Here is a 23,211-nt window from a genome sequence, read left to right as displayed (position 1 = left end):
AAAATACTCAAGGAGATGCAAGAAGACACCAATGGGCAACATAATGAGCTGAGAAAACAAATTAATGAACCAAACAAATACCTCCCCAAGGAGATTGAAACTTTAAAAACAGAGATGAAGAACTCAATACATGAATTGAAGACTGAGGTAGCAAGCTAACCTAATAGAATAAGCCATATAGAGGGAAAAATCAGTGACCTTGAAGATAGGCAACTAGAGAAACTACAGAGAGAAAAGCTTGAGAGAGACTCACAAATTTTTAAAAAACTGAGAGAGCTCTACAAGAATTGTCTGACTCCATCAGAAAGAGGAATATAAGGATAATGGGTATATCAGAAAAAGAAGAGAGGGAGAAGGGAATGGAGAGCCTGTTCAAACAAATAATTGATGAGAATTTCCCAAGCCTATGGAAAGAGTCTTGAATCCAAGAAGCAAACAGAACTCAGTGTTACCTCAACCCCAACAGACCTACTGTAAGGCACATTGTAATAAAATTGCCTGAAACCGATCACAAAGAAAGAACCTCAAGGCAGCATGAAGAACATAACATATAAAGGAAAGCCCATTAGGTTATCACCAGACTTCTCAGCAGAACCTCTACAAGCCAGAAGAGAGCGGACCCAAATAGTCAAAGTACTGAAAGAGAGGCCAAGAATACTACATCCATCAAAGTTATCCTACAAATATGAAGGAGAAATAAAAACTTTTACAGACAGACAGAAGCTGAGGAATTTATCATCAGAAAACCCCCACTGTAGGAAATACTCAAGGGGGTTATTCAACCAGAGACAAAAAACAAAACAAGCCCTGGCCGGGTTGGCTCAGCAGTAGAGCGTCGGCCTAGCGTGCGGAGGACCCGGGTTCGATTCCCGGCCAGGGCACACAGGAGAAGCGCCCATTTGCTTCTCCACCCCTCCGCCGCACTTTCCTCTCTGTCTCTCTCTTCCCCTCCCGCAGCCAAGGCTCCATTGGAGCAAAGATGGCCCGGGCGCTGGGGATGGCTCTGTGGCCTCTGCCCCAGGCGCTACAATGGCTCTGGTCGCAACATGGCGACGCCCAGGATGGGCAGAGCATCGCCCCCTGGTGGGCAGAGCGTCGCCCCTGGTGGGCGTGCCGGGTGGATCCTGGTCGGGCGCATGCGGGAGTCTGTCTGACTGTCTCTCCCTGTTTCCAGCTTCAGAAAAATGAAAAGGAAAACAAAAAACAAATAAAATCTACTAAAAAAAGCTCCAACAAGGTCACAATAAAAACAAAGATAATTTGTGACAACAATAACATAAAAGGGGAGAAGATAAAGATCTGCAGTAGCAAAAGAGGATGGAGTGCAGGAGAACTCATAAGACTAAGGACTCTTGTACATATGAACATTTTTCTCTTAATAACCTAATGGTAACTACCCATGGAAAAGCCATTACTGAGCCCTGGCCGGTTGTCTCAGTGGTAGAGCATTGGCCTGGCGTGCGGAAGTCCCGGGTTTGATTCCCGGCCAGGGCACACAGGAGAAGCGCCCATCTGCTTCTCCACCCCTCTCCCTCTCCATCCTCTCTGTCTCTCCCCCACCCGCAGCCAAGGCTCCCTTGGAGCAAAGTTGGCCCGGGCGCTGGGGAAGGCTCCTTGGCCTCTGCCTCAGGCACTAGAATGGCTCTGATTGCAATGGAGCAACGCCCCAGATGGGCAGAGCATCGCCCCCTGGTGGGCATGTCGGGTGGATCCCGGTCTGGCGCATGCGGGAGTCTGTCTGACTGCCTCCCCGTTTCCAACTTCAGGGAAAAAAAAACAAACCATTACTGAAATACACAGCTTAAAAAAAAAGAAACAGGAGAAAAAAGTATGGAATATCACCATACAAAAACAACTGACAGAAACAAAAAAGAGAAGCAGCAAAAAAGACACAGAGCTACCATAAAACAAAACATAAAATGGCAGTAAGGGCCTGACCAGGCGGTGGCACAGTGGATACAGCATCGGACTGGGATGCGGAGGACCCAGGTTTGAGACCCCAAGGTCGCCAGCTTGAGAACGGGCTCATCTGGTTTGAGCAAAGCTCACCAGCTTGGACTCAAGGTCTCTAGCTCGAGCAAGGGGTTACTCGGTCTACTGAAGGCCCACGGTCAAGGCACATATGAGAAAGCAATCAATGAACAACTAAGAGGTCACAATGAAAAACCGATGATTGATGCTTCTCATCTCTCTCCATTCCTGTCTGTCTGTCCCTATCTATCCCTCTCTCTGACTCTCTCTGTCTCTGTAAAAAAAAAAAAAAAAAATGGCAGTAAGAAATCCTCAAGTGTCAATAATTACCCTAAATGTAAACGGACTAAACTCACCAATAAAGGGGCACAGAGTAGCAGATTGGATCAAAAAGCAAAACCAGCCAGCCATATACTGCCTTCAAGAGATACATCTAAGCTGCAAGGACAATGTAGATTCAAAATGAAAGGTTGGAAAATGATTCTCCCAACAAATAATATGCAAAGGAAAGCAGGTGGGTGTAGCCATACTCATATCGGACAACGCTGGCTTCAAGACAACAAAGGTAACCAGAGACAAAGATGGTCATTTCATAATGATAAAGAGGACACTGTATCAAGAAGACATAACACTTCTTAATATATATGCATGGAACTAGGGAGCACCAAAATATATAAGACATCTACAAGTTGATCTATAAATAGAAACAGAGAAAAACACAATCACACTTGGAGATTTTAACACATCATTGACAGCCTTAGATCATCCAAACAGAAAATCAAAGAAATATCAGCCTTGCCTGACCAAGCAGTGGCACAGTGACTAGAATGTTGGCCTGTGATGCAGAAGACCCAGGTTCAAAATCCAAGGTTGCAGGCTTGAGTGCAGGCTCACCAGTTTGAGTGCAGGGTCGCTGGCTTGATGATGGGATCATAGACATGACCCCATGGTCGCTGGCTTGAGCCCAAAGGTCACAGGCTTGAAGACCAAGGTCATTGGCTTGAGCAAGGGGTCACTCGCTTTGCTGTAGCCCCCTGATCAAGGCACATATGAGAAAGCAATCAATGAACTAATTACGGTGCTCAATAAAGAACTGATGCTTCTCGGCCCTGGCCAGTTGGCTAAGTGGTAGAGCGTCAGCCTGGCATGCAGGAGTCCCGGGTTCGATTCCCGGCCAGGGAACACAGGGGAAGCACCCATCTGCTTCTCCACCCCTCCCCCTCTCCTTCCTCTCTGTCTCTCTCTTCCCCTCCCGCAGCCAAGGATCCACTGGAGCAGAGATGGCCCGGGCGCTGAGGATGGCGCTATGGCCTCTGCCTCAGGCACTAGAATGGCTCTGGTTGCAACAGAGCAACACCCCAGATGGGCAGAGCATCGCCCCCTGGTGGGCATGCCGGGTGGATCCCGGTTGGGCGCATGCGGGAGTCTGTCTGACTGCCTCCCAGTTTCCAACTTCAGAAAAATACAAAAACAAAACAAAACAAAAAAACAAAACTGATGCTTCTCACCTCTCTCCCTTCTTGTCTGTCTGTCTCTGTCTGTCCCTCTCTCTGTCCCTGTCACACATGAAAAAAAGGAACAAGAGAGATCTCAAGTAAACAACCTAATATCACACCTTGAGGAACTAGAAAAAGAACAAAGGCAACCCAAAGTCAACAGAAGAAAGGAAATTGTAAAAATTAAAGCAGCACTAAATGAAATAGAAAACAAAAATTTATAGAAAAATTAATACAACAAAGAGCTGTTTCTTTGAAAAGATCAATAAATGCAACCAACTACTTGCTAGACTCACTAAGAAAAAATAGGGAGGACTCATATAAACAAATCTGAAATGAAAGAGAAATTAGATATACAAAGGATCATAGTAGAATATTATAAAAGATTATTATGCCACCATATTCAACAACCTGGAAGAAATGGATAAATTCCTAGAACTTATACAATCTTCCTAGACTGAGTCACGAAGAAGTAGAAAACCTAAATATACCTATAGCAAGGAGGAGACAGAAAAACTATTAAAAACCTCCCAGAAAACAAAAGTCCAGATGGCTATACTAGTGAATTCTACTAAACATTCAAAGATGATTTGGTACCTATCCTTCTCAAAGTCTTCCAAAAAACAGAAGCAGCAGCAATACTCCCCAACATATTTTATGAGGCCAATGTAACCCTCATCCCAAAATCTGGCAAGAACACAAAAAAATAAAACTACAGATCAATAGCTGTAATGAATACAGATGCAAAAATCCTAAACAAAATACTAGCAAATCAAATACAACAACACATTAAAAAAATAATACACCATGATCAAGTGGGATTCATTACAGGAGCACAAGGATGGTTTAGCACAGGAAAAGTGGTCAGTGTAATACACCACATCAACAAAAAGAAAAATCATATGATTATATTAACAGATACAGAAAAGGCACTTGATAAGATACAACAACCCTTTATGTTTAAAATAATAAAATTGGAATAGAAGGAAAGTACCTCAACATAATAGAGGCTATATAAGACAAACCATCAACTAGTATCACACTAACTAGTGAAAAAATTAAGGGCTTTCCTCTAAAATCAGGAACAAGACAAGGCTGCCCACTCTCTCTATTCTTATTCAACATAGTTCTAGAAGTTTTAGCCAGAGCAATCAGGCAAGAGAAAGAAATAAAAGGCATCAATATCAGGAAAAAAGTAAAGATATCACTTTTTGCAGATGACATGATCCTATACATAGAAAAACCCAAAGATTCCACCAAAAAACTATTAGAAACAGTAAACCAATACAGTAAAGTCATAGGACACAATATCAATGTACAAAAGTCTTTTGCTTTTCTATATGCCAATGATAAAATTCAGAAAATGAACTAAAAAAATACCTTCTACAACTGCAACAAAAAAATAAAATACATAGGAATAAACTTAACCAAGGACGTGAAAGACCTATATACTGAAAACTATAAAACATTATTGAAAGAAATTGAAAAAGATACAATGAAATGGAAAAAATATTCCATGTTCATTAATTGGAAGAATCAACAAAGTTAAAATGGTCATACTACTCAAAGCAATATACACATTTAATGCAATCCCCATCAAAATCTCAATGTCATTTTTTAAAGAAACAACAAAAATTACCAGATTTGCATGGAACCATTAAAACCCCCAAATAATTGAAGCAATTCTGAGGAAAATGAATGAAGCCAGAGGTATCATACCACCTGACTTTAAATCATACTACAGAGCCATGATAATTAAAACAGCATGGTGCTGGCAGAAAAACAGACATACAGAATGAAACAGAATCAAAAACACAGAAATAAAACCACATATATATGGAAAAATCGTCTTTGACAAAGAAGCCAAAAACACCCAATGCAGAAAAGAAAGCTTCTTCAATAAAACGGTGCTGAGAATTGGAAGGCCACATACAAAAGAATGAAACTTAACTACAGCTTGTCCCTCTGCACAAAAATTATTTCAAAATGGATCAAAGACCTAAATATAAGATCTGAAACAAATTACATAAAATAAAATATAGGTACTAAACTCATGGACCTTGGCCATAGAGAATAATTTATGAATTTAACCCCCAAAGCAAGGGAAGTAAAGGCAAAGATAAATGAATGGGACTTTATCAAACTAAAAAGCTTCTGCACAGCAAAAGAAACTGACAACAAAACAAATAGGCAGCCAACAAAATGGGAGATGACATTTGCAAACAAGAGCTCCGATAAGGGGTTAATATCCAATATATACAAAGAACTCACAAAGCTCAACAACAAACAAGCAAACAGTCCAATTAAAAAATGGGGAGAGGACCTGAACTGACACTATTCCCAAGAGGGCATACAAATGGTCAACAAATATATGAAAAGATGCTCATCTTTACTAGCTATTTGAGAAATGCAAATCAAAACTACAATGAGATACCACCTCACACCTGTTAGATTGGCTATCTATTATCAACAAGACAGGTAGTAACAAGTGCTAGAGAGGCTGTGGAGAAAAAGGAACCCTCACTGAGTGCTGGTGGGAATGCAATTAGTACAACCATTATGGAAGAAAGTATGGGGGTTCCTCAAAAAATTAAGAACAGAATTACCTATGACCCAGCAATCCCTCTAACTGAGTATCTACCCCCAAAACTTGCAAACATTGGTACATAAAACACATTTACCCCATGTCCGTTGCAACATATTCACAATGGCTAACCAAAGTGTCCCTCGATAGAGGACTGGATAAAGATGCGGTACATATACACAATGGAATAATACTCAGCTGTAAGAAATGATGACATAGTGACATTTACGACAACATGGATAGACCTTGAGAACATTATACTGACTGAAATAAGTAAATCAGAAAAAGCTAAGGAATGTATGATTTCACACATCGGTGGGACATAAAAAAGAGACTCATGGATATAGATAAAAGTGAAGTGGGGAGGGGGAGATGGGAGGAAGGGTGTAACGAAGGACAAATATTTATAAGGTGACAGAAAATGATCAGAGTTTGGGTGATGGGAATACAACATAATCAACAGTTCAAATGCTATAGAAATGTTTACCTGAAACCTATGTACTCTTATATTTATCAATGTCACCCTGTTAAAATTAATCTTCTAAATAAAATAATAAATAAATAAATATTTAATGAATAGATTTGCAAATGTGTATTTACCAGATGATCGAACTGCTGTATTAAAAACAACCTAAGATGCAGGAACAGCATTTAGTGGCAGCTGGCTCAGAGCGCAGTCTATAAGTCAGGGGTCCCCAAACTTTTTACACAGGGGCCAGTTCACTGTCCCTCAGACCGTTGGAGGGCCGGACTATAAAAAAAACTATGAACAAATTCCTATGCACACTGCACATATCTTATTTTAAAGTAAAAAAACAAAACGGGAACAAATACAATATTTAAAATAAAGAACAAGTAAATTTAAATCAACAAACTGACCAATATTTCAATGGGAACTATGCTCCTCTCACTGACTACCAATGAAAGAGGTGCCCCTTCCAGAAGTGCGGTGGGGGCCGGATAAATGGCCTAAGGGGGCCGCATGTGGCCCGCGGGCCGTAGTTTGGGGACCCCTGCTATAAGTCATTTATCACCTTTATAATGTGAAAGGGGCATATACTGATGACACATGTAGACACTTAATTTGAATCATATCTTACCACTGGCGGAGACCTTCAAAACTGTTTAGCTTAATACTTTCTTAACAGAAACAGTATTGAAAAATATTAATAATAGCCATCATTTATAGACAATTTATTGTCAGGTACTCCATAAGCTGCTTTATTTGAATTATTATTTTTTAAAATCCTGTAACAACATTATGAGATCTTTGCTAAGGTCATCCCCATTTCAGAGGTTAGGAAGACAGAAGAGTGTCTAGTCCTGAGGTCACAAGGCTAGTATACTCTGCAGCTTTACTGCTGCTGTTTTTTTGCAAGAGGGAGAAAGCTGTTTTCATTTCAGTCCTGATAAGGCTTTTTGTTTGTATCCTTCATCATAGGACTTAGGTTCTCCAGGCCGACTGTTCTATAATGTAGCTATAATTTTGATGTGGTCACCGGAGGAGGGGAGCACAGCATTTACCTACTACACTATCTTGACTGGCTGGAGCCTTCCATTCTTAATTATATTTATTCTGCTACTATTAATTAATGTCTAAGACATATTTAAATTATTTTCTGTAACAGTGGTATTAAACTCAGAAGACACACCTTAAATACACTTAGGAGTGGTGTAGACATAGTTATCAGATTAGTTTGTTGAAAACTGTGATGATTATATCATCTTCAAGATTATCTAATACAGTAGTATTTATGCCTATCTCTCTCTTCTACAATTACTTTTGATGACAGGTATTACTTCAACACACAGATATTTAAGTTCAAAATTGTTGCCCTACCACACATGGTATTTATTTTCTTTTTGATACACTAGATTAAGGTCAAATACTTATTCTGTGATCTAAAGCTTGGCTCTTTCAAGTGTGGTACAGGGAAGAGCAGAACTGGCATCACCTGGGAACATGTTAGATGCACAGTTTCTCAAGCCCTACTCCAGACCCACTGCATCAGAATTTTTACTCCAAGATCCTGAGGGGATTCATGTGCACATTCACGTTTAAGAAGTACTGGTCTAGCCTGACTGTGGTGGCGCAGTGGATCAAGTGTCAACCTGGAACGCTGAGGTCACCAGTTTGAAACCCTGGGCTTGCCCGGTCAAGGAGCATATGGGAGTTGATGCTTCCTGTTCCTCCCCCCTTCTCTCTCTCTTTCTCTGTCTCTGTCTCTCTTTTCTAAAATGAATAAATAATTTTTTTAAAAAAAGTACTGGTCTAAAGCATTAATATTCCTGTTATAAATAGCTGAACTTGAGGTATCACTAGAGAGACTTCAATTCCTAAAAATAACACTGTCGGGTCATTCTTTCCTTTCACTCAGCCAGTTTCAGTCCCAGGTTATCTTATTACTGAGTCTATAAGAACCCCAAAACCGCAGGGGTCTCCATGTGGTAAGAGCTCAATAAATGCTGAGTGACAGTCTTTAATACTCATACCAAGAGGGCAAAACACCCTCCAATACTTTCGCTGTACAGCATTACACAGCTCCAGAATCAGAGACATAACTTGGAGGAATTTTTGCTCGACCACTTACTATATGACCACAAGCTAGTTCCTTAACCTCTGAAGACTCAGTTTACTCATCTATAAAATAGAGATGACAACAGAGCCTATACTTAGGGACAGCATAAGGATTAATAACATAGGACATTTAAAACACTTAGCACTTTCTAGCAAAGACCTAAACAAAGGTAACTATTTTATTATTATTATTATTATTATAGTTATTATTGCCACCTGTAAGGTAGATTTCATGAGCTCTAGACAGTTAAAACCTACTGGTTTAACTTAGGTAAATTTCTTTTTCTTAAGAAATTCTTCCTTCTATTTCTCTCTACATTCTACCTTTCTCTTAACTTCCTCAAAATCTTATCTCTTAAAATTTTCTTCTTTTTCTATTCATTCTGCTTTCTAAACATTATAATAACTTAAAAAAGTTTTACACAAGTTTAGGCTATGATCGTAGCCTAAAGGTATCTCAGGTATAATGACATATAGACATCTTACGTTTATATGCCATCAGATATCTGAAAACATTTGCCTAGTGCAAGAGAGACTGCTTAAGTGGTTTTTATTAAAGGATGTATGTTTTAATTTTACGTTCCTGTCTTTCAGCCTCCAGTTACAGGCTGAGTAGGTTCTGATACCTCACTGTTATTAAAAACTAGTAGATGAGGGCCGTCTGTCAGGTTACCTCTTTACTCTTCTAACATGTCTGGCTCGGTTTGATCTGTAAAAACTGGAAATTGGCTAAGATCTCTTGCAGTTCTAAACAATTATGATTCTAAGTAAAAAGTAGACAGTCATTGGGTACTTGCTTCTAGAAATTAAGGTATTAGTAATGTTATATAAAATTCAAATGATGATAGAAATATAAAATTAGTAAACTTAAATCAACTATCCATAATTAACTATCACTACTTGGGTGTACAGTTTTGAAGGTCCATCCTTTTAAGGGACAATTTAATTATTTAGTGTGAAATATATCTTTAAATGTTAATTCTTTTCAAAACATAAAGAAGTGGTTACATATACACAAATGTTCCCCACCTCTTGCACAAAAACCAAAAAAGAAAATAAACAACAACCTTTTATATAAACATTAGTATTATGTGTTAATGAGAAAATAATCCTGTTCATAGAAATGATTATCTTTATCTGTCATTTATATTTTTTCTTCTTTAAACTACACATTCTGCATTGTAGTTTTAGCTGATGTCTAAATCATTCCTTCTTTTTTGTTCTCTCCCTATTTTTTTTTTTATTCCAGAGAGAGGCAATTCAAATAAGTAATTTAGTGGAAGAAATAAACTATGAATTTAATTTATATCTTCATTAATTGTACAATTAAACAGAATACTGACTGTAGAGTTATAGCTAATGGAACGCTGCACCAGGGTAATTAGTCCTCATTCTGTTTTCCATTGTGAACATAACTTTTGGTGGTCTCATCCTACCCAATTATGTTTTGTTTGGCTTTATAAGAGCATAAATTATTCTTGTACCACCAAGATGTCATCCCCCAGTACAGCTGATGTGTTACTCCCGTGTCACGAAAGGTCATGAAAGGACACGCGTGTGTCGTCGTTGGGGACGGCGGATGCTAGGCTGTTCTGGTATCTCTGACCCACGGTTTCTCTTCGGGAGGAAGAGCGGAGGCCAGCAGGGCAGGTCACTGGCGACAGTACGCAGGTTCTGCCCGGGCCTGCCACGCGCAGCAGGCAGTTCAACAGTGTGCTTCCCGCTTATGTTTTCATCCCAAATTATCACCCTACATGGTCATTGGGAGTTGGCATAAGCCTCCAGCTCCAATGTGGAGGATGGACAGGTAGGAAGAATGTGTCAATGACAATGTGCTATCTCTCCATGGAAATGAAATGTCCCTAAATCATTCTTATATTTTTCAAAGTACTTATTAACATTTATATACTGTTTAAGTTCAATTAATATTTGTTAAAATATATTAAATGTCCTGAGAAAATTATGGGGAGATAAAAATGTAATTTAAAAATTTTTAAACATTTTAAATGATATGATATAGCTAGACAATATATATTGAGTACATTTTAGGAAAACTAACAGTAGACAAAGGTTTAAATGTTATAATTTAATTAGGACTTGGAAATTACTACTATTTTACAAGTGGGTTTCTTAAGGGAAGAGGGAAAGTAGAAAACAAAACTTTATATAATTATTATTAATCTTTTAAGAATATGTTTAGTATATTGTAAAATAGCACTATAATCTCCCAGGGCAATACAATATAAAGGAAAAAAGCCCCACAGCAAAGGAACAATAACTCAAAGCTCAAAGTAAAGTGAGCAGAAGAGACACTGCGTTCTGTCCTAACATTACTGTCTTTCTACTGTCCTCTTCCTCAATGCACATCTACCAAAGCGGCCTCCCTTTGCTGTATCAAGGCCTTTACATCGCTGTCCCCTCCACCTGGCACACTTCCTCACACCAGCAAATGTTTACTGTCTTCAAGGTTAACACAGGCAAGGAGCTAAGAAACAGTCTAAATTTGGCTTTAGACCATCAACTCCACTCTGTTCAAATATTTTCAAGAATTTAAAATAATTCAAACCACATCTGTCATTAAAAAGAAACTCTTTACCTCTTTCTCCTTTCTGTCTATGGCGTCTCTCTCAGCCTGCAATTGTACTTCTAGGGACAATTCCGCTTTCGCTTCTATAGCTCCGAACTGTTTGCGGTCCTCTACCTTTAAATATATAAGAATTTCCTCAAAATTTCAGATATTAAATCTTGATTATTCTCTTTAATTGGAGAAATAGTATTGCTATTTAGAAATTCATAGAAATAGAATTGCTATGTAGAAATAGATAATCTACATTAGTGAATAATCAAAAAGTTACAGATATTGAATGCATTTTACACAAATTCAAACTGGAATGTTTGATACTCTTAAAATTCATTCATCAGATAAAATGAAGTATATCCTCTCATCTGCCACCCTCTCAAGCTTCCTTAGCCTGCTCTTCTGTTTTCATTCATTATTGCTTTTTTCAGTATAATGGGAATAGATTTCATTATCTGGGTTAAAGCATCAACCTAAATTGATGTCCACATTCATTTTCACTTGGCTATTATTTTAGAATCACAACCTTATTGATTGTGGAAAAGGTAATGAATCCTTCTGGTTTTTTTTTTTTAAAGATACTTTTTTTAAAAATTTATTCATTTTAGAGAGGAGAGAGAGAGAGAGAGAGAGAGAGAGAGAGACAGAGAGAGAGAGGAGAGACAGAGAGAGAGAAGGGCGGGAGGAGCTGGAAGCATCAACTCCCATATGTGCCTTGACCAGGCAAGCCCAGGGTTTCAAACCGGTGACCTCAGCATTTCCAGGTCGACGCTTTATCCACTGTGCCACCACAGGTCAGGCCAAATCCTTCTGGTTTAATTAATATTCCTTTCTCAGAACTAAGGCATGCAAGCAACATTTGGAAACAAGAATAAACAGAAATGGTTATAATGTCAACAAAGACATAAAGATATATATGTCATTATGCAGTACTAGAAAAAAGTCAGTAGCAATTGTTTCAAGAACTGTGTTCATGTAACTAAGAGTAAACTGCATTAAAACACTTGATAAAAATTAACCCAAAGACAATGTCACACCTTGTGGAAAGTGTCTGTACTAATGAGTAAGGCCTGCTCCAGCTCTCGGACTCTGAACTCCAGTTTCTCAATTTCTTCATTCCGTTCCTGTATATCTCTCTGAAGCTGCTCTTTTGAGAGCAAAAGCTCACTGCACTTGTCTGTTTTTTCTTTCAGGTGATTTGTTAACTGTTCAACCTGGAAATATATAATAAACAAAAACTGTAAATTTAAAAATTTTCAGCAAGTTAATAATATATCTATCCTCATTTCAGAAAGTATTTTTAGATGTTATGGGGTTTTTTGTTTTTGTTTTTTTTTTTAAATAAGAATAGCAACTACTGCCTCCAACTATGGGAACATTTTCTGAGTTGATAGAACTAAGCCCTAGCAGAGAAATAACATTGCTTTGAACTACATTTTAAAAAGGTGCTTTCTCTTAAGACTAGACTTTCTCTTGTTAGAAAGAAAAAAAATTTTTTGTATTTTTCTGAAGTGAGAAGCAGGGAGGCAGAGAGACAGACTCCGCAGGTGCCTGACTGTGATACACCTAGTATGCCCACTAGGGGGCGATGCTCTGCCCATCTAGGGCATTGCCCAGTTGCAACCAGAGCCATTCTAGCACCCGAGACAGAGGCCATGAAGCCATCCTCAGCACCTGGGCCAACTTTGGTCCAATGGAACTTTGGCTGTGGGAGGAGAAGAGAGAGAGAGGAAGGAGAAGGGGAATGGTGGAGAAGCAGATGGGCGCTTCTCGTCTGTGCCCTGACTGGGAATTGAACCTGGAACATCCACACGCTGGGCCGATGCTCTACCACTAAGCCAATTGACCAGGGCGGGAAAAAGTTAGTTTTTAAATAATGTTGAATTATAAGCTCTAGTGGCATAATCACATTAAAATCTAATAAAGATGACAAGTTTACATAGTACCAACTTAGAATCTTATGTGAGATAAGATTACCTAAATAAAAATCTTTCATGGATTCTATTTTCTTTCCACAATGGTTAGAATGAATGCGTAATAATGCAATGGTTTTAAATACCACAGGGATGAGAGGGGCTGGGGGGCATTAATATAATCACTTGGAAAGCTTTTTTGGCCTACACATTCCAGCAGCCCAGCAGATATGAGAATGTGGGGTGGTGAGGGGGATCTGTGCACCCTGAAAGTTCCCTATGTGAGCCTGACACACAGGTCCATTCAAGTAAATGGTTCTATGATGGAAGGCCACGGGAAGGTTTAGTAATAGTTTATGGTATTAGTTCTAGTTAAGTGAAGAGAGAAAGCTTATTACTAAAATTAAAAATGTAATACTAAGAAAATACTACCCTATTTAAGTGAACTATTTTGAGAAAATTATTTAAAAATGATACTAACTCATCAAAACATTAAAAGATATGCAAACTTATCTATAATTAATTATAGGTTCAAGAATGACAGTAATAACGCCACTGGGTAGACTAAGATTTGGAGTCAAGTCAAAGGAAAAGACAACAAAGCAGGAACAACAAAATGGCATTTTCTACTATTACAGTTAGATTTTTGATCTTGAGAAAATCAGAAGCCTGGGAATCAGATCTAGCAAGGTAAGGAGAGAACTGATGAACTCAATGTTCTTGGAGAAAAATCTAATACACACATACATCATTGTTTGTTTCTTGAAGTTTCATTAAGTATGTCACAATTCTCAGATATAAAAAAGCAAATAATAGGAAATGATGACGTATTCTAGAGCTAAATATTCTTTTGAGTTTCAAAAAACAGAGCTGTTTTTTAAAAGCTGAAAATATGTTTGTTAGAAATAAGGTCAATAACTACAAACTCCGTAGGGATTGATAACTTTTCTTCCACTGTTCTAGTAGATAAGGCTGTTCTGTATCAGATTACTTCTATTCAATGAAAATGTAGATAACATTTTACTTGAGTTTATAGCCATTTTATACTCCTTTGGAATACTTTTAAGAGAAATAAAATCCACTAAACTGCACAGAAATTGATATACTATCATTTTTTTAAAATAAAAATTATTTTCAGAAATAATATTTGTGTTCATTATGTACCAGGCCAATACTTCTATGAGATGAGTTCTTTTACAATCTCTGTTTCAGAAACAAGTAAACAAGTTTTAGAAAGCGACTTTAGCCATTTTCAGATACCAAGTGAAGGGCAGAGTCATGACACACTGGGATGGTCTCACCTCAGGCACAATCTCTCTATAACTATCTTTACAATTTACACAATCCATCTTCCCTCATTCATGTAGCATTCATTTGGTAAGTATGGAGTTCTAGCTATGTTTTTATATGAGGAAATAATGGACACTTGTAAAAAATAGGAGCAAGAGAGAATAAGGCGGCTACCAAAATTATCTAAGCAAAAAAATGACAACAGCTAGGATTCAGGAAGATGAACAAAAGGGAAAGAATAGGAAAATGTAGTGAAACCTCACTCACTAACAGATTAGATGTAGGGGTTGAAAAAGAGTGGAGTCAAGAATGAATTCTGGGTCTTAACAAGGAGGAAGGTAGAGATGGTAGGAAAATTACTGAAATGAAGGAACATGCTCTATCTTTCTTGGTGGGAGCCAGGCAGGCAACAAGAGAACATGCTAATTTCTCAGCATCTAAGCTGGAGAGCACAGTGGGCAGCTAAATATTCAAGCCTGGGGCTTGGCTGAGATGTTAGGACTAGTGATAGAAATGTGGTGTCATTTATACAGAACTGCCTGGGAAGAGACTATAAATAGGGAAGGAAAGAGGGCCCACTACTAAGACTTAGGGTTCTCTAGCTTTTATTTTCAGTCATAAAACAAAGAGAAAGAAACCAATGAAGTAGGTGTGTCACAAAGCCATGAGAAGGAAGTGTTTCAGGAAGAAGGCTGTACTGAATGCCTCTGTCTAGCGCAACAAAGACAAAGTGATTTCTGGACCTAGTCATGAGGCTGTGGGTACCTTCACAGACCAGCTTCAACAGAGTTGAGGAAAAACCCCACCGGGACAGAGGGGTTAGGAACTTCACTGGAGTGGACGGAGAAGAGAAATGGAGATGGGGAAGTCAAGAGTGAAAGAACAGACAAGCCTTGATTGGTTTTGTTGGGCATGGGGAATAGAGAAATGAGTAGGGAAGTTTGTTTAATTGGGCAGTACTACAAGATAAATGTAAGGAGGACACGATTGCAAATGTCAAATACAAACAATTTTTAGGGCTTTAAGAATTTCCTACCCTGCCTGGTTGGCTCAGTGGTAGAGTGTTGGCCAGGTGTGTGAAAGTCCCAGGTTCGATTTTCAGCCAGGGCACACAGGAGAAGTATCCATTTGCTTCTCCACCCCTCCCCCTCTCCTTTCTATCTCTCTCTCCCCCTCCCACAGCCAAGGCTCTATTGGGGCAAAGTTGGTCTGGGCGCTGAGGATGGCTCCATGGCCTCCGCCTCAGGTGCTAAAATGGCTCTGGTTGCAACGAGCAAAGCCCCAGCCGGGCATCGCCCCCTAGTGGGCTTGCCAGGTGGATCCCGGTCAGGCACATGCTCAAGTCTGTATCTCTGCCTCCCCACTTCTCACTTCAGAAAAAAAAACAAACAAAAAAAAACTTCCTCATGTCAAAGAAATATTTAATTTTCTGATTTTGAAGATTTACATACAACAGAATTCCTTTTAAGTTTTTCACAATATGCATCTTGTTTTACAGACAATATATAAATTATTGAAAGGTAGACAATATTAGTAAAGTTCTCACCTCTCTGGTTTGATGTTCATTGATAGGCTGGAATCGAGGCACAACCTTAAGTTGTTGTTCTAGTTTCTGTATTTCCTGTTGGAATACATCTCTCTCATGTTCTCTATCAATGGCTTGCTCCTAAAGTTAATAATAGAAATTTAAGTAATAATGTGTACTGAAGCTATTATTTCCCTCCCATCCCTCTGGTTATAAGTAGTTTTGTCTGAAGATGAACAACTGATGACCAGAGAATACCCCAAACCAAAATATTTACAAAGATCCTACATAGGTTCTTCAACAAAAATGTAAGCATTTAAATATTACTTGAAGCACATTTTTAAAATTCAAGTAATGTTAAATACAAAATTAAATAAAAATATTCTCCTTAAATGAATTTACTTTTTTTGGAACAAAGGAGAAAATCCACTGTTAATTTAGTTATTAAACAAAATAAATAGAATAAATTGTTTAGTAAATTAATTTCTTTCAATCCTAATCTAGGTTTTACACTTAAAATTATATAATGTGTAAGGATCTGTTTCTCTGATCTGTGAAGAGAACTTCGGGCTTAAATGAAAACCCCAAAGAAGAAAATCCACACAAAATTGGAGAAGTGACATCTTTATGAAAGAGATAATGACAGCATGACAACTATCCCAGTTCCTTGTTTCCAAGGGAAAAGGGACCTATATGTGTATCTTTTGTGGGTGAAACAATGGTGGCCAATTAGCTCTTAGGATCTTCACCTTCTTTGGTTGTTGGTTAAAGGAAAGACTAGAATGAGTTTCTTAACTATGTATTTGGAAAGGCTAACCTATAGGGCCTTTTCATAATCTGCCTGTACTGATTGCTGATGCTAACAATTATTAGGATTTTTGTTTTTAATAGTGCTTTTCAATTAACTGGTAAAGACATATAGATGAAAATACAGAATTTGTAAGTTTTTTTATAATTTAAAATTCACAACCTAGTATAGCAGCAGGTAGCACTGAGAAAAAACAGTATTCAATTGAGAATACTTACATCTAAGAATTTTCTCATTTTTTCTAACTGCTTTTCCAATGCCTGGTTTTGCTGTCTTAGGTCCATTAGTTCAGCATTTTTTTCTTGTTCCAGCTCTATAAATCTACTGACTTGTTCTTCAACATCTATTTCTAGAGCTTTCACTTGTTTTTGAAGGTCATCACGTACTTTTTCAGCTTGACATTGTACTTCTAGTTTTTCCTTCATTAGTTTTTCTGTTTCCTGTAGTAATTCTGTTTATAAATGCAAAAATATATTATTTCAAGTCAGTGATGCTATGATAGTAAAATAACCCATAACTATGTTCAGATTTTACCCTTATCACATAAAGATCAGTTTTATTTCAACCACATGTATAGAGAAAATATTCTAATAAAAATATCAAAATAACATTCCTATGTTAGTAAGCAAGTAGTATTAATAAAATTAAACAGCATTAACAAAAAAAGTCCTATTACTGAAAACATAGCAAATGACAAAAAAAAAAGAAAACCCACTTTTACTATAAGGAAAAGAACAAAGTCTAATTAAATTTAAGCACAGAAATAACTCATCTCAGGCAAAAATCAATTCATTCTAAACCCATAAAGTCAATTTTATATGCACACAATACACAAGATCAAACACTGCAAATCTTTAACCAAGACAAGTAAGAGTTACAGAAAAAGAAATACAACTGCAATCAGAATTTCCTGTTAGTCATATAGGGATCAGATCCATATCCCTGAGTTGTCTTGCATGCTCACATGTATGTAGATCAAGGGAAAACTGCCAAACAGAAAAGGCAGTATGGTACAGGGCTTAAGAGCAGGCTGTGGGTTCAAATCCTAGCTCTGCCACTTATCTCCATTGTGACACTTAAAATGATGTCCTTTATTTTTCCTTCTATGTAAAATGGGAAAAGTAATAGTACTAATCTCTAAGAGTTACTGTGGGATCAAATGAGTTAATGTATGTAAAGACTAGTGCCTAGGGTATGGTAAACACTATATAACTGTTAGCTATTATTATTAATATCAATCATACAATAATAAAAGATACAAAAGCTATTAAAACAATACTGATTCAGATGTTAATATAAGTCAACCAAAAAGTCTTTATATGAAATTTCATTGGTTCCGTTGATACCATCATCTTAATACTTCCTGCTTCAGAAATAGCATGTTGAAAAGTCATAGGCTGTAAGAGTTTTAATATATCTGTTCAAGAAAAAAATACTTAATAAACCAACATTTAAGAAAAAATAAAAATTGCCTTAAGCTTTGTGAAAAATAGACATAATAAGATGATGGTCACTGTGAAACTTTGTTGTTAATTTCAAATATAAAGATGTCTTTTTATTGTAAGGAAAGGCCTGTTACAGAGAAAAATTAGTATAAAACACAACAGCAAAATTAGAGATATGCTAGTTGGCTGAAAGTCCAAAGGGTCACCCAGTGTTTGGAGTTGCAAGTTTACCACCCAAAGACTGGCCATGCAACTGTATCAACACACCTGATTCAGGTGCTGCATCGACTGCAGCATCTACTAGTCCTATGAGAATAAAATAAAACAAAACACAAACACATACAGAACAAAAATATAATTTACAGGTTTTCTATTTTCTAAAATAGGATAATATACACACTGAAGAATTAAGAAGTAAAAGTTAGAACCATTTTGAATATCATTTGTAACATTTTGAGACGTACCAGAGTTTCTTAAATATTTTACATATACAACCTGTATACTTTACACATTAAAAATTCCAAATGTAACCCTGTGTTGAACAAATTTGAGCAACCAGAAATAAACAGCATATAATACAAAAATATATGTTGTATTTCTAAACTGATAAAATTGAACTAGTAAAACTACACACAGTTCCAACAGCTTGTGAAATTTAAAAGTGAAAGGATATGACAAAAAAGCATTTCAAGTTATGTTCTTACAAAAACTGGTATTTATGTTTTTCTGCTAAAATATTTTAAGATGTTACCTACTTCCTCACTGAAGAAAAGATTAAAAGTTATTGGTAAAGTAATCTATTCTTTGAACTAGATCTGCTTTTAATAGCCACTGACCTTTCTAAGCTATTCTCTTGCAGGGCAAAATTCACCCACACCTGCTCACTATTAGTGACAGATTGGTGCTTGTAGTTATTTAATCCAAGTGTACGTTTTTGCTGTCTTTTTGCTATTAAAAGAACTAAATCTTACACAACATAAAAAATATCCTGCTTCATTATGTGAAGCTTTCTCTTAGAGGTTTAAAGAAAAATAAAGAATTGTATTTTCCTGTTAAAATTTGCCAAGGGAGAAAGAAAAAAGTATCCTTATTCCACATTGTTGGCTAAAAAGACATTTACCAGTAACGTAGATTCTTACAGGTTTTTAAATCCCTATATAAAATACCTGAATAATGGCACTGAAAGGGAAAAAAAGACACTTCCAACTTATTTTAAGGACTGTTTCATACAAAGTCTAAAAAATACATACGCTGTTCAGCTGGGCCTGCCTCTGCTTTCATAGCCTCCTTCTGCCTGGACAGTAACTCTCTTTCTTCTTGGATCTGCTGCTGCTCTGCTTCCAACTCTTGTAATCTATTGCTGGCACACAACAACTCCTGCTCAAGTCGGTCTATTAGGTCAGCTTTTTCTTGAATTTGCCTTTCAAAAAGAGTTCTTTCATCCGCATAGCCATCAATGACACCTATAAGAAAAAATTAACAGGAAATGGGATTCTTACTTATTTCAAATTGTACTATTACATTTTACAGAAACAATAAAAGGGGGGAAGATTGCTAGCAAAACTTTAAATCATTCCAAGCTATTAGAAATCTTAGATCAATTTGTTGCTGCTGATAGCAACTACAGTATGTTCAATGCAACTTTTTTCTTGTTATCATTATGCCCAAATATAAAATTTCTCTGAACTTTCTATGCTAATGTATCATATCATATGGGTTAATTCACTTTATTAAACAGATATAAATAGACAAGTTCCTGGAAAGTTTAATATAAATCAGATGCTTGTGAACTAAATCACATTTTAAATATACTAGAGAGAGTTAGTTGGTACTTTCGGTGATTGTAGAAGGCCAACACCCACAACAGCATGGTACAACAGAGCATGTGGCTTTACAGGCCTAAAGCCTGGCATCGCCATTTAATGGTAGGTGACCTTAAAAAATGAACATCTCTTAGCTTTAGCTTCTCATCTTTAAATTGTAAGAGTTGTTTTAGGATGGTGAGATCATGGTAACTAACCATCATCCATTTCTGTATTTTCTAAAATTTTTTATATGTACTTTCTATAATTAAAAATATATACAGTTTAAAAAATAATTTGGAGTAATTTGAAAACAAATTACACTACTTTTCTCTCTTTTTTTTTTTTTTTTTTTTTTTTTTTTTTTTTTTTTTGCATTTTTCTGAAGCTGGAAACAGGGAGAGACAGTCAGACAGACTCCCGCATGCGCCCGACCGGGATCCACCCGGCACGCCCACCAGGGGGCGACGCTCTGCCCACCAGGGGGCGATGCTCTGCCCATCCTGGGCGTCGCCATGTTGCGACCAGAGCCACTCTAGCGCCTGGGGCAGAGGCCACAGAGCCATCCCCAGCGCCCGGGCCATCTTTGCTCCAATGGAGCCTTGGCTGCGGGAGGGGAAGAGAGAGACAGAGAGGAAGGCGCGGCGGAGGGGTGGAGAAGCAAATGGGCGCTTCTCCTATGTGCCCTGGCCGGGAATCGAACCCGGGTCCTCCGCACGCTAGGCCGACGCTCTACCGCTGAGCCAACCGGCCAGGGCTACTTTTCTCTCTCTTTTTAAGCAAGAGAGAGAGACAGATAGGAAGAAAGATGAGATAAATCTACTCACAGTTACATCACCTTAGCTGTTCATTGATTGCTTTCTCACATATACCTTGACCATAGGGCTCCAGTTGAGCCAGTGACCCCTTGCTCAAGTCAGCAACCTTGGGCTCAAGCCAGAGACCATGGGACCATGTCCATGAGCCAGTGATCCCGCACTCAAGCCAGATGAGCCCGTGCTCAAGCCAGTGACCTCGGGGTTTTGAACTGGGGTCCTCCGCATGCCAGATTGACGTACTGCGCTACCACCTGGTCAGGCATATTTTTCTTTTCTTTCTTTCTTTTTTTTATTGAGGGAAAAAGACAAAAAGGGGCAACAGAGGGAGGGAGAGTGAAAAGCATCAATTTGTAGTTGCTTCATTTGACTTGTGCATTGATTGTTTCTCTTACATGCCTTGTCCAGGGATTAGCTCAGTGACCTTGGGTTTCAAATCGGCGACCTCAGCACTCCAAGTCAAGGCTCCATCCAGTGCACCACCACTCACTGGCCAGGCAAATTACACTACCTTTCAATGGTCACTCTAACTCAGAGCAGATTAGTGGTTTCTAAACCGGGTTTGCATCAGAATCTCTGTATTCACACCTGGAATTCCCCCACCTTTAGTTGCCAAAGCAGTTGCTTACCTTCAGCCTTGCTGAGCTCCACAGCCAGCTGCTCTCTGGCCCTGGATTCCTCATGAAGGCGCTCTCGTAGTTCTTCTTGGCACTTAAGGAACTCTGTTGCTTCTTGTTTCTGTCTAAAGGACTCACGCATCAATTCTGTCTGTGTAACTTTTGCATGTTCGAGCTACACAAGGAGGGAAAGTATACATGAAGAAAAACAATTAGTGTTGGGCATACCAGTTTCATTTCTCATTAAAGCTTTCAAAAAAGTTTTAAATAAAAATAAAAGCATGCTTTTGAACATCAGTCATTTTATATTTCTAGTATATGCTAACATTGGTAGGCGGCATAAGTCAGAAGACAAGTAGATTATGCACAATTTTTTTTTCTTTTTTGTATTTTTTTTTTTTTTTTGTATTTTTCTGAAGCTGGAAACAGGGAGAGACAGTCAGACAGACTCCCAGGATCCACCCGGCACACCCACCAGGGGCAACGCTCTGCCCACCAGGGGGCGATGCTCTGCCCCTCCGGGGCATCGCCCTGTCGCGACCAGAGCCACTCTAGCGCCTGGGAGCCATCCCCAGCGCCCGGGCCATCTTTGCTCCAATGGAGCCTCGGCTGCGGGAGGGGAAGAGAGAGATAGAGAGGAAGGAGAGGGGGAGGGGTGGAGAAGCAGATGGGCGCCTCTCCTGTGTGCCCCGGGAGGGAATCGAACCCGGGACTTCTGCACGCCAGGCCGACGCTCTACCACTGAGCCAACCGGCCAGAGCCAGATTATGCACAACTTTCCATAAAAGATGTATCCTAGTTTTATTAAACAAAAATTTGATTACTTTGGAAATAAACCACTTTAAATCACAAGATCTGAATTCTATCGTATAAAGCAATATAAAAAGTTAATGAGACAGGTTCTTTTTATATTTACTAAAGAATTTTATGTAACTGTTTATGTGCTTGATGATAGACTTTAATTTTTTTTACATTTACATTTCTTCTTTAATTGTGACTCCTGCTGCACATTGTGAAGAACTAATAATATATGATTAATACAATGGCATCAATGAACAAAATCACAGTGGCAAAACAAAATGAAATTACATTTATAACCCGTTTTAATTAAAAGCCTTATGTTCTATGCATTTGTGAAACATCAAGACTCTCTATGAATACTTAGTTTATTTTCAAAACCTTAGAACCTTAGAGGCAATACCCATAAACAAAGCCTTCTTAAAATGCTGTTACTGGCATACTCTAATACATTCTAAAACAAATTTTAATATGACAACCCAAGTATTATACAGACTCAAGGCCAAACCTCTCAAAAAAACTGATCATTGTTACCAGCTGCATGAAATTACAGAAAAACCACTTTCTAGGTTGCTGACTGCTTATCTATTTTTACTGAAACAACTACATGGGAAAAAACTGAGCTCAGATTGAGTACTCAGTCCTAGTTGATTAACACTATTAAAAACATTTTTGAAGCAACGACCATATACACAGGCTCACAACAATGTCCTAAGAATTGGAAATTTCACATATAAAGTATTAAGTATATTTTTAAAATATCATGATATCTTAAACTTAAAATATAAGTCAAACATAGTAGTTTCTGGTTTACAGTCAGTTATGAATAATGTACTATAAAATTATAATATTTAAGAATATTTTATTTTCAAAGACATCTGCTCTTTATATCTAAATATTTGCCATAGCAAACAGATTTTAGAGTTACTAAATAAAGCTTCTTATGGTCACTCTAAATCAATTTCTAAAATATCTAGTATGCAATTATTCT

General features: G+C 37.9%; 1 protein-coding gene across 9 annotated transcripts in view; it reads right to left on the bottom strand.

The window, feature by feature from the left end:
* AKAP9 (A-kinase anchoring protein 9) overlaps positions 1-23,211 on the bottom strand; it is a 171,989-nt gene that overhangs the window by 38,868 nt on the left and 109,910 nt on the right. For 6 of the 9 annotated variants that reach the window (XM_066239573.1, XM_066239580.1, XM_066239576.1 and 3 more), the window contains 7 exons: positions 21,435-21,597; positions 19,439-19,651; positions 18,456-18,494; positions 16,962-17,194; positions 15,957-16,076; positions 12,245-12,421; positions 11,226-11,330 (listed from right to left, as the gene is read on the bottom strand). In XM_066239573.1, the coding sequence (XP_066095670.1) occupies positions 11,226-11,330; positions 12,245-12,421; positions 15,957-16,076; positions 16,962-17,194; positions 18,456-18,494; positions 19,439-19,651; positions 21,435-21,597 (1,050 nt within the window). The remainder of the gene's footprint in view (positions 1-11,225; positions 11,331-12,244; positions 12,422-15,956; positions 16,077-16,961; positions 17,195-18,455; positions 18,495-19,438; positions 19,652-21,434; positions 21,598-23,211) is intronic. The other 3 variants (XM_066239574.1, XM_066239577.1, XM_066239581.1) reach the window with 1 other exon arrangement.

Source organism: Saccopteryx bilineata, chromosome 7 (genome assembly GCF_036850765.1).
Source record: "Saccopteryx bilineata isolate mSacBil1 chromosome 7, mSacBil1_pri_phased_curated, whole genome shotgun sequence".
In the NCBI taxonomy this organism is placed as follows: domain Eukaryota; kingdom Metazoa; phylum Chordata; class Mammalia; order Chiroptera; family Emballonuridae; genus Saccopteryx; species Saccopteryx bilineata.
Note: the sequence above shows the minus strand (reverse complement) of the source record. Positions and strands in the feature narration are given on the sequence as shown.